Source organism: Salminus brasiliensis, chromosome 11 (assembly GCF_030463535.1).
Source record: "Salminus brasiliensis chromosome 11, fSalBra1.hap2, whole genome shotgun sequence".
NCBI classification, from domain to species: Eukaryota; Metazoa; Chordata; class Actinopteri; order Characiformes; family Bryconidae; genus Salminus; species Salminus brasiliensis.
The window spans coordinates 15,838,955-15,851,197 of record NC_132888.1 but is presented as its reverse complement, the minus strand read 5'-3'; the positions used below and the strand labels follow the sequence as shown (position 1 = coordinate 15,851,197).

The window sequence follows — 12,243 nt, the reverse complement described above, 5'->3', positions numbered from 1 at the left end:
AACCAATGACAGCGCGGCTCGAGGAACTCCCACCCCTGCGTGGAGGCCGGCAGCGCGCGGAGGGCTGCTGAAGGCGGCGGACAGGACGGCCGCCTGCCCCGCGCTGTCTGATCCCCAAACCCTCACCTCCAGATCCGCAGCGGAGCTCAAACGACGAGTAGCCAAGCGAGCAAGTGCGCTCTCACTCGCTTCCACCATCCAGTAAACACTCTCTCTCTCTCACACACACACACACACACACACACACACGCAGCGACCCTCCGAGCGAACCAGAGCTCGGACGACTCGTTCAGCAGCAGCTTCACTTCGCCAGCGGACGCGCGTGTTTACAAACACGTGAAATCGTCTCGAGCGCAGCCCATGGTTAAGATATCCAGCCCCCCAGTCAGATCACTGAAACACTGTGCTACTCCATGTGAGTGCTGGAGACTAAGAATAGACGACTTAATCTTTAATAAGTCTCGTCCAGATGATTAGACTGTCCTTCTGAAACGAGCTCCGTGAATTATCCTTCCTCCAGCAGAGGAGCAGAGGAGCAGCAGAGCTCCGGCAGCAGCGCGGGGATGGAGGAGTGCAGCAGCGGGGCAGAGATCCACCAGCTGGGTGAGTTTATTCATCTTGTTCTGGCTAACCTGTATGAAAGCATGGAGAGACCTTCTAGAAGTACAAATGCAGCGTCAGCTCAGTTTATTATTACCATCGACCACAAAAGTAGTTTTTATTATTTATATTATTATAGAAGTAAAAACAAACACGACTCGGTGAACAGCAACAATACCGTAATTATTACTAGCAGCTATTATGTGATATTATGGTACAGCGGTGATCTAATGTACACTGTTTTCTATGAGTCAGATATTTCCTATGTTAAGATCATTTCTGGTCTGTTGCTTCTCTCATGTTTGTGTATTATGCTAGCTATTTCTTAATATGGTGAGATTATTTCTAATAGTTTTATATAATGGATATTTATCACCTAAGGACATGATCTTTTATGTGGCTTTAAATGTCATATATCTCTTAAACAGAGATAATTTCTATTACCTGGTATTAGTTAGATTATTAATATTAATATATACCATTTCATACATAAGGCTACAATCTTATATCTGGCTTTATATTAGTCAAATGTGTCTAATAAATAGTGATCATTTTTACAGCTTTAATAAAGGTTAGATAATGTTCATATGAGGACATCATTATGTATATGACTTTATATGTGTCATATAAGTTTTCATTTATATGTGTTATGTATTTCTGATTAGTGCAGGTCATTTCTGATCTAGACTTGTACTCGTTAGCTATTCCTACATGGTGAATGTACTTCGGGTAAGAGCTTAAACAGGATGTTTTTACCAGTTTCGGGCAGTCATGCTAAAGTGTGATGGGGCTTTACTAAATATTGACCGTGCACTTTGGACCGAGTGTGCTTGGCAGCGAGAGTTAGAGATGCAGGCTGCTGTGTGTGGCGTTCTGAACTGGGACGGTGTGTTTGGGGCTTTCTGCACTGGGACGTGGTGTATGTGTACTGCAGTCGCTTAGGGGCTCCAGGCGGCAGTCGGACCACATTCAGAACCTTCTCCTGTCACTTCATATTTGTCCACAGAGGCTGTGAAAGCGCGCTGCCGTTGCTGTACCGTTCAGGCCACAGTTCCGGCTCATGAGTGTGTGTGTGTGTGAGTGTGTGTGTGTGTGTTTCGGTAAGAAGTCAGAATGGTAAGAATGGAAATGAATCATTTGGCATCTAAAACTGAAAATGGTGATAATCGTTGGTATTTTCTTGAAGCAGCTCAACACCGAGCCACTGTCCCTCCTCAGACCGGGAGCAGCGATGAGACAGAAAACAGCGTTAACCCTTACAGCCCCACAGTTCCCCTGTCTGCACAGCACACACAACACACTCTCCATCCCGGTCTCCACACCGTGCCCCAGCATTATAACACTACTGACCTTTTAAAGAATAACAGAGAAGCTTTGATCAGCTGTGTTTTAACACCTGTGTGAAAATTCAGTTTAGCGTTAGAGATAAACACCTATTCCGTTGTGATTTAGCTTCAGGAAAAATGAAATCACTAATAAAACTCTAAACGAGCAGAAATACGAATTACAATAGTTTTACTCAAATTCAGAAAATATAGTCAATAAAAACAGCATTATTAATTAAGAACTGAGTGTGGAAATAGAGTGCAGTAAAAAATAGAAATATTTAATTATGTTTATCAGAAGGGGTGAAGTCGTGAAACGCACACACACACTCGCACACACACCTGTTGCTGAACGGCTGCATTTTCTGCCTCAAACTAAGTGTGCAAACGGCTAACTACATTTCCCCCAGCAGAGAAACAGCACTCAGTATGAGTGTGTTTCAGCTAAAGAAATATATTTAAATCTATGATGCTAATCTACTTGAATAAAGTTAAACATACCACGTCATTAATATAAAATAAAGAGCTTATTATTTTACAGTATGAAAGATATTTTTATTCTGAAAAACAAAACAAAACAAATAATGAAAGCTGACGTTCTTTAGATTTAACCTAAATGAAGCACTGCTGAGAGGCAGGTGTGTGAAAAGTTTAAATAAATAAGAGAACCAAATTTAAAAACGATTTATACAGTATATCTGAGATTAAAATCATCTTAATGAGGTTTAAGAAATCTAATTTAAATGTAAGAGAAACCCCCAAAAGGCAAACGATCAAGTCAAGTAATATTTATATTCTGTTTTTCTGTGTGTGTGTGTGTGTGTGTGTGTGTGTGTGTGTGTGTGTTAGAGGAAGCTGTTTCACTGTGTAAATAGTGTAATTTAGGACTGGATTCTGCTCATTTGAAAATATGAGTGCACCGAGTTTAAATCATGTATAGCGGCTCGGTCATGTAAACAGCTATTTCCATCAGTCCACGCTGTCGCTTTTAGGCTGAACTGAACTGAAAGCTGAAGTGAAGTGAGAAAATCAACTGTTTTATCATCATTCCCACTGAGATAGACTGTAATTATTAATCTCACAAAACATGTTTTTTTTTCTACACTTCTCACCTCAGATCCGCTGAAGGAGCTTGGTGGCATCGCTGTGATTTGCTCGTTAGGGGTGTTATGTGGTGAAGGGTTTTACCTACAGAGCCTCTGAATGGGCCCAATCAATAGTCTGTGTTTGATCTGCGGGGCTTCACCTTGGACAGAGGGCGATCTGAAGTGGAAAGAGATTAAGCACACATGGGAATGGTAATGGTTTTCCATGTATATACTTAAGGAACTAATCACATCAACAGAGTCCCAGCAATTAGGTCCGATTTATTTTTCCTAGGGCCCAGATCCTCACTGACACACATCCAAACCGACAAGAATGTAATCAAGCGCTGAGCCATTATCACACAGAGCTGCTCCTGCTGGAAACTACAGCCTTGCCACTACCAAGAGCTCAATACAGCAGAACAGGAACACAGGAGCTGAGCCGAGGCTCTTCTCATCCACCTGATGGAGGAGCAGGTAGATAAAGCGGTGAAGAAAGAGAGCAGGTAAAGAACTCTGCTGTTAAAAAAATAAACTAGTGCATTAAATTTGCTTCATTTAAATGTGAATGTCATTTCAACGTCAGTGTGATGTTGTTTTTCGACGTTCTCACTTTTGCCACTTTTTATGTAAATTTAATGTATTTTATTCAATTAGAAATGAGAGTTTACTGCATTGCTCGTACCAGACTGTGGCATTGTGTGCTGCTGGTTTAACGCTTTTAAAGCTATCAAATGGTTCCTTTCAAATATTTCCAATATCTTTTAGGTTGAAATCACTCAAGTACATTAGTCTTATTAAAGGTAGGGCTTACTAAAGGCACGCTGTCATTTCTGTCTTTTTTTCGCATCCATTGTTGCCCATCTTTTCGCCATCTCTGCCCAAACCTCTGCATCATCTCTCTTGCTATATTTAGCCAGTAGACTGAGGCATTGGCGCCAGACCGTTTAAGACCTGTCAAAGTCCCTCATATTTCCCCTTGTCACATGTACAGCCACCAGCCCCCACTCCTCCTCCTCCTCTCCTCCTCCTCCTCCTCCTCCTCTCTGCCCAGCTCACTATTTCATTCAGTCCATCCATGCGCACCCAGCGTATAATTCTCCAGATTTCCTTATTCTCCGTTCAGGGAGCTGATTTAATCTGCTTGCCCGCTGCTTGTTGTAGAAAGCTCTGATCTGCTGAGGAAACTCTCACAGATCTTTACGCACCAGTCAACGGCGACCGCCTGGACCACAGTTGGAGGTGACTGCAGAATCAAAACTCTTAACATGGAGTTATTCCTAATCTGCTCTTTCTCCTTCACGCGTTCACCCAAACACACGCGGGACGCGCAACAACAACGCGTTTATTCCCTCAAACTGCAGATATGACTGTCCAGTTAGCCTAAAGCATTACTGGAAAGATGTGCACCCTGTATATACCTGGAAATGTTTTTATATACAATGTAATTCAATAAACGTGCACATACTGGCATAATACACGACTTAAACATATTTCTTTAGCTGCATTAAGAAATATAAATACATCATTGAATACATTAAAATACATAGGCTATATTCCAGAATTAGTTGAAGCACAGAATCATTTAGAAACTCAGTTTAATTCGGTAGGATTTATATTTCTGATATTAACAGCAACGATTTAATAAAGACGCACCTTTTCCCACAGGTAACAGGTGGGGGCGCTCTAATGACCCTCGGGAATGAGGGATTCCTCACATACCACACTGTGCCACTGCTCAGCCTATCAGCACAGCCGACAACACCGCACATCTTCCGCAACGGCTTCTTCCACGCAGGTGCCCAGCTGATAGCCTACATTTCAGAATCCTCATTATAATGTAGACTAAATATTATTTATGTATAGGTCTGTGATATGAACAGGTCTTTAGTCTATCTTTATAGTGTTCCAATGTTGGGAGTGATCGGATAATAATTAGTCTAATAATTAATGTGTTAAATGTCTCCGAGATCTAAATGATAAATGCAATACTGTAAAATGAATAATGTGGTAGATTTAATAAAACAGAATTACTGGGATTAATGCAAGACGAACACAACGCTACTATTAAACACTCTTGGTCTTTTATTACGTTGAAATCTCATCGTGGAGAAATGTTATTTGGAAGAATGCTTCATAGAGGAATCATTAAAGCCGCAGAAAAAAGGCGGAAACAAAAAAATAAGAAAGTAAAAGATCACGAGGTTAACGACGTGTTTCCTTTGTTTCCTGTGAGCTCTATAATCCCCCTCGATTCCCTGGCCTTCACGCAGAAGCTGACCTCGTCGTTTCCTTTCCACTGGCCGAGCTTTGTATGTTTAAACGCAACAAGTGCTCTGATTTCCGCCTCTCACTTTAGTACAAAAAATGATTTAATGAATGATGTCACTTTTTATGTTTATTTTTGTTTTTGTTTTCATACAGTTTTCTTTTAGAAACACCTAAAAAAATAAAATGATAAAAAGTTAGCAGGATTTGAGCGTTTAGGGCTGTCCGATAAACGAACACATCCATAGTGTGAATCTGAGTACAATTTCATAATATTCCATTCTCATTTCATTCAATTTCTTATGATAATCAATATGACAATATGATAATCCTCAGATTCCTTGCAGACAGAAGACATGGTAATTTAGTTATAGAAAAAGATGTAGAGCTGATCTCTGCTCTTCAGGGTCATAAATAAATAAACAGGACTCACATACTTCAGGATTTCTAGATGGAAAAATCCTGCTATTAATTCCGATTAAACGGTCAGATTAAGAGGCGCAGTTTCAGTGTCTTTGCTGTTGTAAGGGGGGTGTGAGCTATAGGGGGGCTGCAGGAATAAGCGTGGTTTCGATCACATCGCCGAGGAGATGTGCTTCTGTCTTTAAGGTGAGTTAATCAAACGACTCTCTCTCTCTCTCTCTCTGGTGAAGTCAAACACAGGAGCTGATGTGATATTAGTGTGAACACGAGCTTTTTATCACAGACTGTTTCACACCGCGACTGATTTCAGCCTAACTGGATCAGGATCACGACTGACACCATTAATCTACTGACAAAGATCACAGGGTGGAGGACAGCGGGGTCCGGCGGCCAGAACGAGTTATCTGGTCGTTTTGTATTTATGATAATAAAAACATGCTGATCGTTTAAATAAATCTGAAGCGACCTGTTGTGTGTGATTAGACGTCAGTTCTGGCACCAACCTGTTACATTTATTAAAAGCATACTTATGGCTATTTACCGTTTCTGCACGTAAAACGCGTTATTATATTTAATATATTTAAAATATTTAAACGAACTCATACTGAACAACCTTTAAAGCACTATACTGTAAAAGAGAGATGCAACGTTTGAACTGACATAAAATGTTAATTTTGTTAGTTTATCAAATAAGTTCGCTTAGAAGAGTTGGATAGAAATATGTTTTATTATATGCTGAGTGATGATACGAGCTCCACTTTAGTAAAAGAAGACTGTGAATTTTAATGTAATTTCCACTAAACCTTCAGTGTGAGAAAATTTCTAAGAACAGAAAGGGGGCTTTTTGGGTGGGATTTGCCCCGATTCTTTATGTCAACAGGTATCTTATTTTAAATATCCAACAATAGATGCTATACGTGCCTTAAAACACCTGCAGAAAGTCAGAATCGCGCCATTTCTAACCAGTTTAAGAAACTTATGAATCATAATGATGGAATCATACATCAGTGATGGAGACGTGAACACATCACGTGATTTGAAATGTGTAGACTTGGTAGCGACTTGAATTTCTCAGAAGTACAAGTTGCTTTCTATAACATGTTTGATGCATCTCTGAATGACCTTTAACTTTTCATAATGCAGAAATGTTTATTTGAACTGTTACGTTTAGGTTAACTCTGGGACAAGAATCAGCATTCATTAGGAATGAAGCGCGTTATTGTGATACTTTTACAGACGTGTTTTATGTATGAAGCATGGTTTTACAGTCTCTTCATCTGCTGTTCATCATCGTCAAATGTTGGAGAGTATTAGCAGGCATTCCAGCCCAGATCCTGCGACCTAATGAAGAGCATTCCCATTGAGATTCAGACTGGTCCACTGCTTTAGAAGCCTAGTTTAGAAAGGCTGACTAACAGTCCTCTTAATTGTAGATTGGATATGACCAAGATATGATCATGAGTTTGATTCACTTCAACTTACCTCCAAAATGGCAGTGGCAGTGTACAGACCAGTGTGAAAAAGGGGGGCACCTCTCACTGCCTGCTTTCTCTGCTGTTGGTCATTACAGGCTGTAGCTTCAGAAAAGTGAATGCACTGGGAGCGAGAACTGAGCTGAGCCGACTTATTTCCAAGGCGTTCAGCAGAGGTATGGTGCTCGACCTTGGCTGCTAGAGGGGCTAGCGAGCGTGTTTCTGCACCACTACTCATCTGCTGAGAGATCTGGAGAAAGGTGAGATTAACCACGTTCCCTTTTCTCATTTATCCCACACGCGTTCCTCTTCTAGAGAATGTAGGTGTCAGGTTTACCAACACTCTTAGAAATAAAGGAGCCACACGGAACCAGAAACTTTTCATTAATGGTTATTTAAGCAGTTCTTCACCAATAGAAGGTTCAGCTCACAACAGCACGGTTAAGTCAGGAGCCTTTATTTTGAAGTGTCATGTATGAACGTGCTACCAGGAGCCCAGAGGGAAATACATCATATATAAACATAAAGATTATGATTTATTTTTTTCACTTTTGCAAATTTGTTTAATTCCTTTAACTAAACAGAGAGATCATCTATAGGGGTTTGGCCAATCCTGGAGCTCCACCAAATCCTGCAGCTTCAACAATTTAGTTTAGTTAAAAATATGCAATTTGTCTTTTTGATTATGTGTAATTTCTCCTATTACGTTATCTGCCCAAATTTAAGAATATACTATACTATATATATAATATATATACTATATATTATAAGAATAATAGAATCAGGAACTAGAGTAGTTAAGAAGTAAAATGTTAATACTAAAGGTTAATAAAAAGGTAATACTGTTAAAATATTATAAAATATTCTATTATAAAAGATTTTGTATTCTAAAAGATACTAAATAAATAAGAAGTTTCCACATCATTGCGATGTTTGTGTTTTTCAATGTAAACAAAATAAAAAAGGTCATGTTATGTGTGAACAGGCGTTTCTGATACTTACCTCACTTTCACTTCAGGTCACTGTCCTGTTGCTTGTATATTCTCAAAGTCTAGCAATTAAGAGACTGCTCTTCTGGGTGGTATTGGAAATGATACAGAAATATATATTATAGGGAACTGTATTGTAGTTGGGAATCGGCAGTATTGTGACAACACTACTTTGAGGTAGGACATGATCTATACATTTCTCATATGTCCATCCAGTAAACCTGTGCAAACAGTGACAGGTAAACTTTCTTTTACACTCTTTGAACTGAATGTATCAGATGTCTGTGTTTGTATGATTCTCAACATTAAACATTACTGTGATGGTACAATACTGGCTTTGTCTCTGGTTTTGTCTGCCTGCAGGCTGATCAGGTAAGGTTGCGTACAAACCAGTCCATTATGAATGAGGCCTGTGTGAGGAAAAGACACCTTCTCAGCTCTTCTCAGTGCAGCTGTTTTTTCCCCTCTTTTAATGCAGTGTTGTCAAAAAGCGAGCAAGTTTATATTATTAATATTTTCATGATTTACAATATCTTTGAAAAGGGAATTGCATAAAAAAGCAGTGCAACACTGATCTAAACTCTGGGATTGAAATTGGCTATTGTGTCACTGTATTTACAATCAGTGCTATAAGAATGACATGCTCACATAACGTATCATTAAAAACCCAGAAACATGAGACAGAAATGTAACAGAAGTGAACTAAATCACTGGTTACCTGCTGGGATTGGTAGAATTAAGAGAACATTGGAACCAGTTGTGAAACCTTCTGAATTATAGCCATTACAATGAAACTGATTACAGAGCCTGGCCTTTAGTTTCAGGTATTTTTCATGAAAACAAAATGATCTGTCTACGCATGGCACTGATATAACTGTAAACGCACTTAATGAACAGTTCAAGCAGCTCATCCTTTCAAGTAAACAGACACAAACCAGCGTGCATCCAACAGATCTCAACTGCATGGATTTATATTCAATAACAGGATTAATTCAGTGTTTTACAAAAGCGTATTACAGTCCATAAAAAGCATGTGCAGTGCATTCACAGAAATACAGCCATGCCAATTTTGCCCCTTGTAAATCGTTCACAGAGCAAGGCCAAACATCCCTCCTCATCACATGCACCTCACGTTTGCTACATGCACTACGCTGACCAACGCAGCTACAAGAGCCTTCCTGTCTTTTAGCTACGTGCTGAGCTGAGCTGATAGCTATTACATCAATATCACTGCAGATCCGTTACACGTTCAGTCGTGTGGAATAATATGTCTTGTCCAGTTCAGTAGAAGAGAGGATTTACTTTGTAACAGAGAGTCAGAAAGAGGAAAACTGATATAGAACAGCATGTGAATGGATGTGTAATGAGATATAGAGATTTGCTACACAGTTACAGTTTCTCTGGAAATATTGCCTTATAGGTATTGGCCAGACATTGCAAACACACACACAGGCTTTCAGCAAAGCATACGGTCGAATGCTAACATTCGATCAGCATCCACCAAGCATACGGTCGCTGCCACGCTGTTTTTGACATAATGTGAATCTGGTTGTTGTTCTTTACACTGTGTCAAAATTTCATGATGAACAAACCAACAGAAATGCTCCATCCAATCACTTAATAATAATAATAAAATCTTTTAACACTGACTTTCATTGAAAGTTAAAACGTTTTTTGTACTTCTTTTGTAAACTTTTTTTGGGGAGATAAGAGGTTTTTGTGTGACAGCGACAAGATCTTAAAACATGAAGAACATAAAGAGGAAAAAATAATGCTAAATCAACATCCCTTCTCTAAGAAGCATTTAACTTTGCATTTTAGCAGAAGATTTAAAAGGCAAATGTTAGACATACATACACCCCAGTCACACAGACACACACACACCAGAAACTGAATTATACAAAGCCACAGCAAAAAAGAAATTCACAACAAAAAGTTCCATAAATTGATTGATCAATGGGTTAAATGAAAGGGTTGAATATCTAACTGATAAGCATCATTAAATTGGAAATAGACTTGTAAAGGTAATTATAAATGGCAATAATCTAAACAAAGAATGGTTTAAATATCATCTTCTAAAACGGATTTAAAACATGGCAATTGTCTGACTCGTCTAAAGATCAGAAAGAAACCTACTGTTTGTCTTCAAGCCTGTTTTTAACGCATGTACTGTAAATCAACGCAAAGTGAAGGCAGATGCACATTTACATGGGAAACGATTCAGATTCAGCAACAAAGAAACTGCAGTCGAGGAATTCAGATCAACGTGCAGTAAGACAGTTTGGGAAAAACTGACCTCATGACCTCACACTTAAACATGTCTACTGAGAGGTAATCAAGACACGTATAACGTGTTGAATAACGAACACATACATGAAGCTACTGTATGAATACACACCAATACTCCATGTACGTATTGGCACATGCATGTGTGCATACACCCATACACACACGCATCCACATGAAGACGATTTTGGAAGGAAATGATTAACTAATGTCACACGTTTAAAGACAGGTCTCGATCACTTCTACACTCTCTCTCACTCTCTCTCACCCAAGCCGCATCACACTAAACACGTTGCTTATACAAGTCAGAATCCAGTCGCTCGTTTAGTGAACACCAATCATCTTTCACACTGGATTGGAAAGGATTTTCTCTCTTCATCACTAGAGGGCTGGTCTGGTTGAAGGAAAACGCCAACATAGCACACCACAACAACCGATCCAGGCATGACTGGAGGAGCGAGGGAAGCCCTCTGTGACGGGATGAAAGGTGAGGATTGTGTTCAGGGGAAGGCGGTGGGGTACAGGCTGAGCGGCTGGCTCTCGTTGGTGGGGAGAGGGGACCTGTAGCCTTCGAAGTTGCGAGGAATGCTGCCGCTGGTGGAGCCGGAGCTGTTGCTGAGCGTCTCTATACTTCCCTCTCTCTGCAGCTCTGCTGAAACAAAGAACACATGGGGTGGGGTGGGGTGGAGAGACCAGGAAAGTGAGTAATGTCTGCATACACAAATGTACACACAAGGGCACTGGAATTACTGTATATATTTACCCTCATTTATCAAACGCAGTCACATGTGAGCATATATCTGAGTAGGAAGAGTGTACAAAAGTATCAAGTAGGATTTCCCAAAGCTGTGTAAGCTACTGAGCAGAGCACTCATGGTGTTTTCCGTCTTTTGGTGTTGTGAATTAATCGAGACTTTGATTAATGAGCTTCACAGGTACAGTGATCAGTTCTGATGAAATTACCCCCAAGTCAAGGTTAAGGTCTACATGATTGTGAATAAATGAAAATGTGAGGGTGAAAAAGTACAACATCCTGACCTCATTAGATTCACATCGCCAAAACTGATTTACAGGTACTACTTTATGTGTGTTACATGATTAGAAAATGGGCTGTTTTGTGTCAGAGGCAGTAGCCACCTATATTACTCTGCTACACAGTGCAATGTCATGAAGACATAGTCAGAAGGCACACTTATCACACAGGTGCAAAAGGGTGGTAAGTAATTATGGTCTTCTCAGTCAATCACTCACATCAAACCTTTTAAACAGCTGTGCTAAATGCAGTGGTGCACCATGGATGCTCCATTAAAGACAGGTGCACTCATATAGCTATGCTACATTCTCCTCACAATTATCCTGTCCATCTAAACACCATACTAGACACACCACATACCATACATTACTACTCAAAATTAAGTGTGTATGATGCAATGGGAGCTCTAGAAGTTTTACATCTTTCCTTATCTACATTTATAGCTAAGTGTGAGGGTGGAGTTTGTTGGGCTGAGCATATGGTTTAAGAGACTGTGCACAGGTTTTCACATTATGCAAGGTTCCTTACACTTGCATAAGTGGTTCTTTCATGGCAATGGTCTAAAGAACCCTTTTTGTCTTCATTATTATTTATTGAAACCCTGACTGTTAACAGTGTACAATGTCAAATACTAACAAAATATGATGTATAAACCAATGTTTGTTTATGAGGCAAGATGCCTAAAATTTTTATTAGTAGGTCAACATCAGCTATTATAATACATTCTATTCTATTGTATTTTCTTCTAATAATAAACAGACA

At 39.7% G+C, this 12,243-nt stretch overlaps 1 protein-coding gene and 1 long non-coding RNA gene across 7 annotated transcripts in view; one reads left to right on the top strand and one right to left on the bottom strand.

Moving 5' to 3' along the window:
• The first annotated feature begins 32 nt into the window (after positions 1-32).
• LOC140565811 (uncharacterized) lies at positions 33-8,491 on the top strand. Of its 3 annotated transcripts, none has more exons than XR_011980618.1 (5): positions 33-415; positions 524-603; positions 3,043-3,223; positions 3,306-3,516; positions 4,679-8,491. It is a non-coding gene; the product is annotated as an uncharacterized lncRNA (long non-coding RNA). The 3 variants fall into 3 exon arrangements; XR_011980617.1 differs by having other exon boundaries at positions 521-603; XR_011980616.1 differs by having other exon boundaries at positions 33-603.
• Positions 8,492-9,442: 951 nt separating this feature from the next.
• The window catches only part of bcas3 (BCAS3 microtubule associated cell migration factor), a 262,914-nt gene continuing 260,113 nt past the window's right edge, over positions 9,443-12,243 (bottom strand). For 2 of the 4 annotated variants that reach the window (XM_072691947.1, XM_072691950.1), the window contains one exon: positions 9,443-11,100. In XM_072691947.1, the coding sequence (XP_072548048.1) occupies positions 10,949-11,100 (152 nt within the window). In that variant the 3' untranslated portion in view covers positions 9,443-10,948. The remainder of the gene's footprint in view (positions 11,101-12,243) is intronic. The other 2 variants (XM_072691948.1, XM_072691951.1) reach the window with 1 other exon arrangement.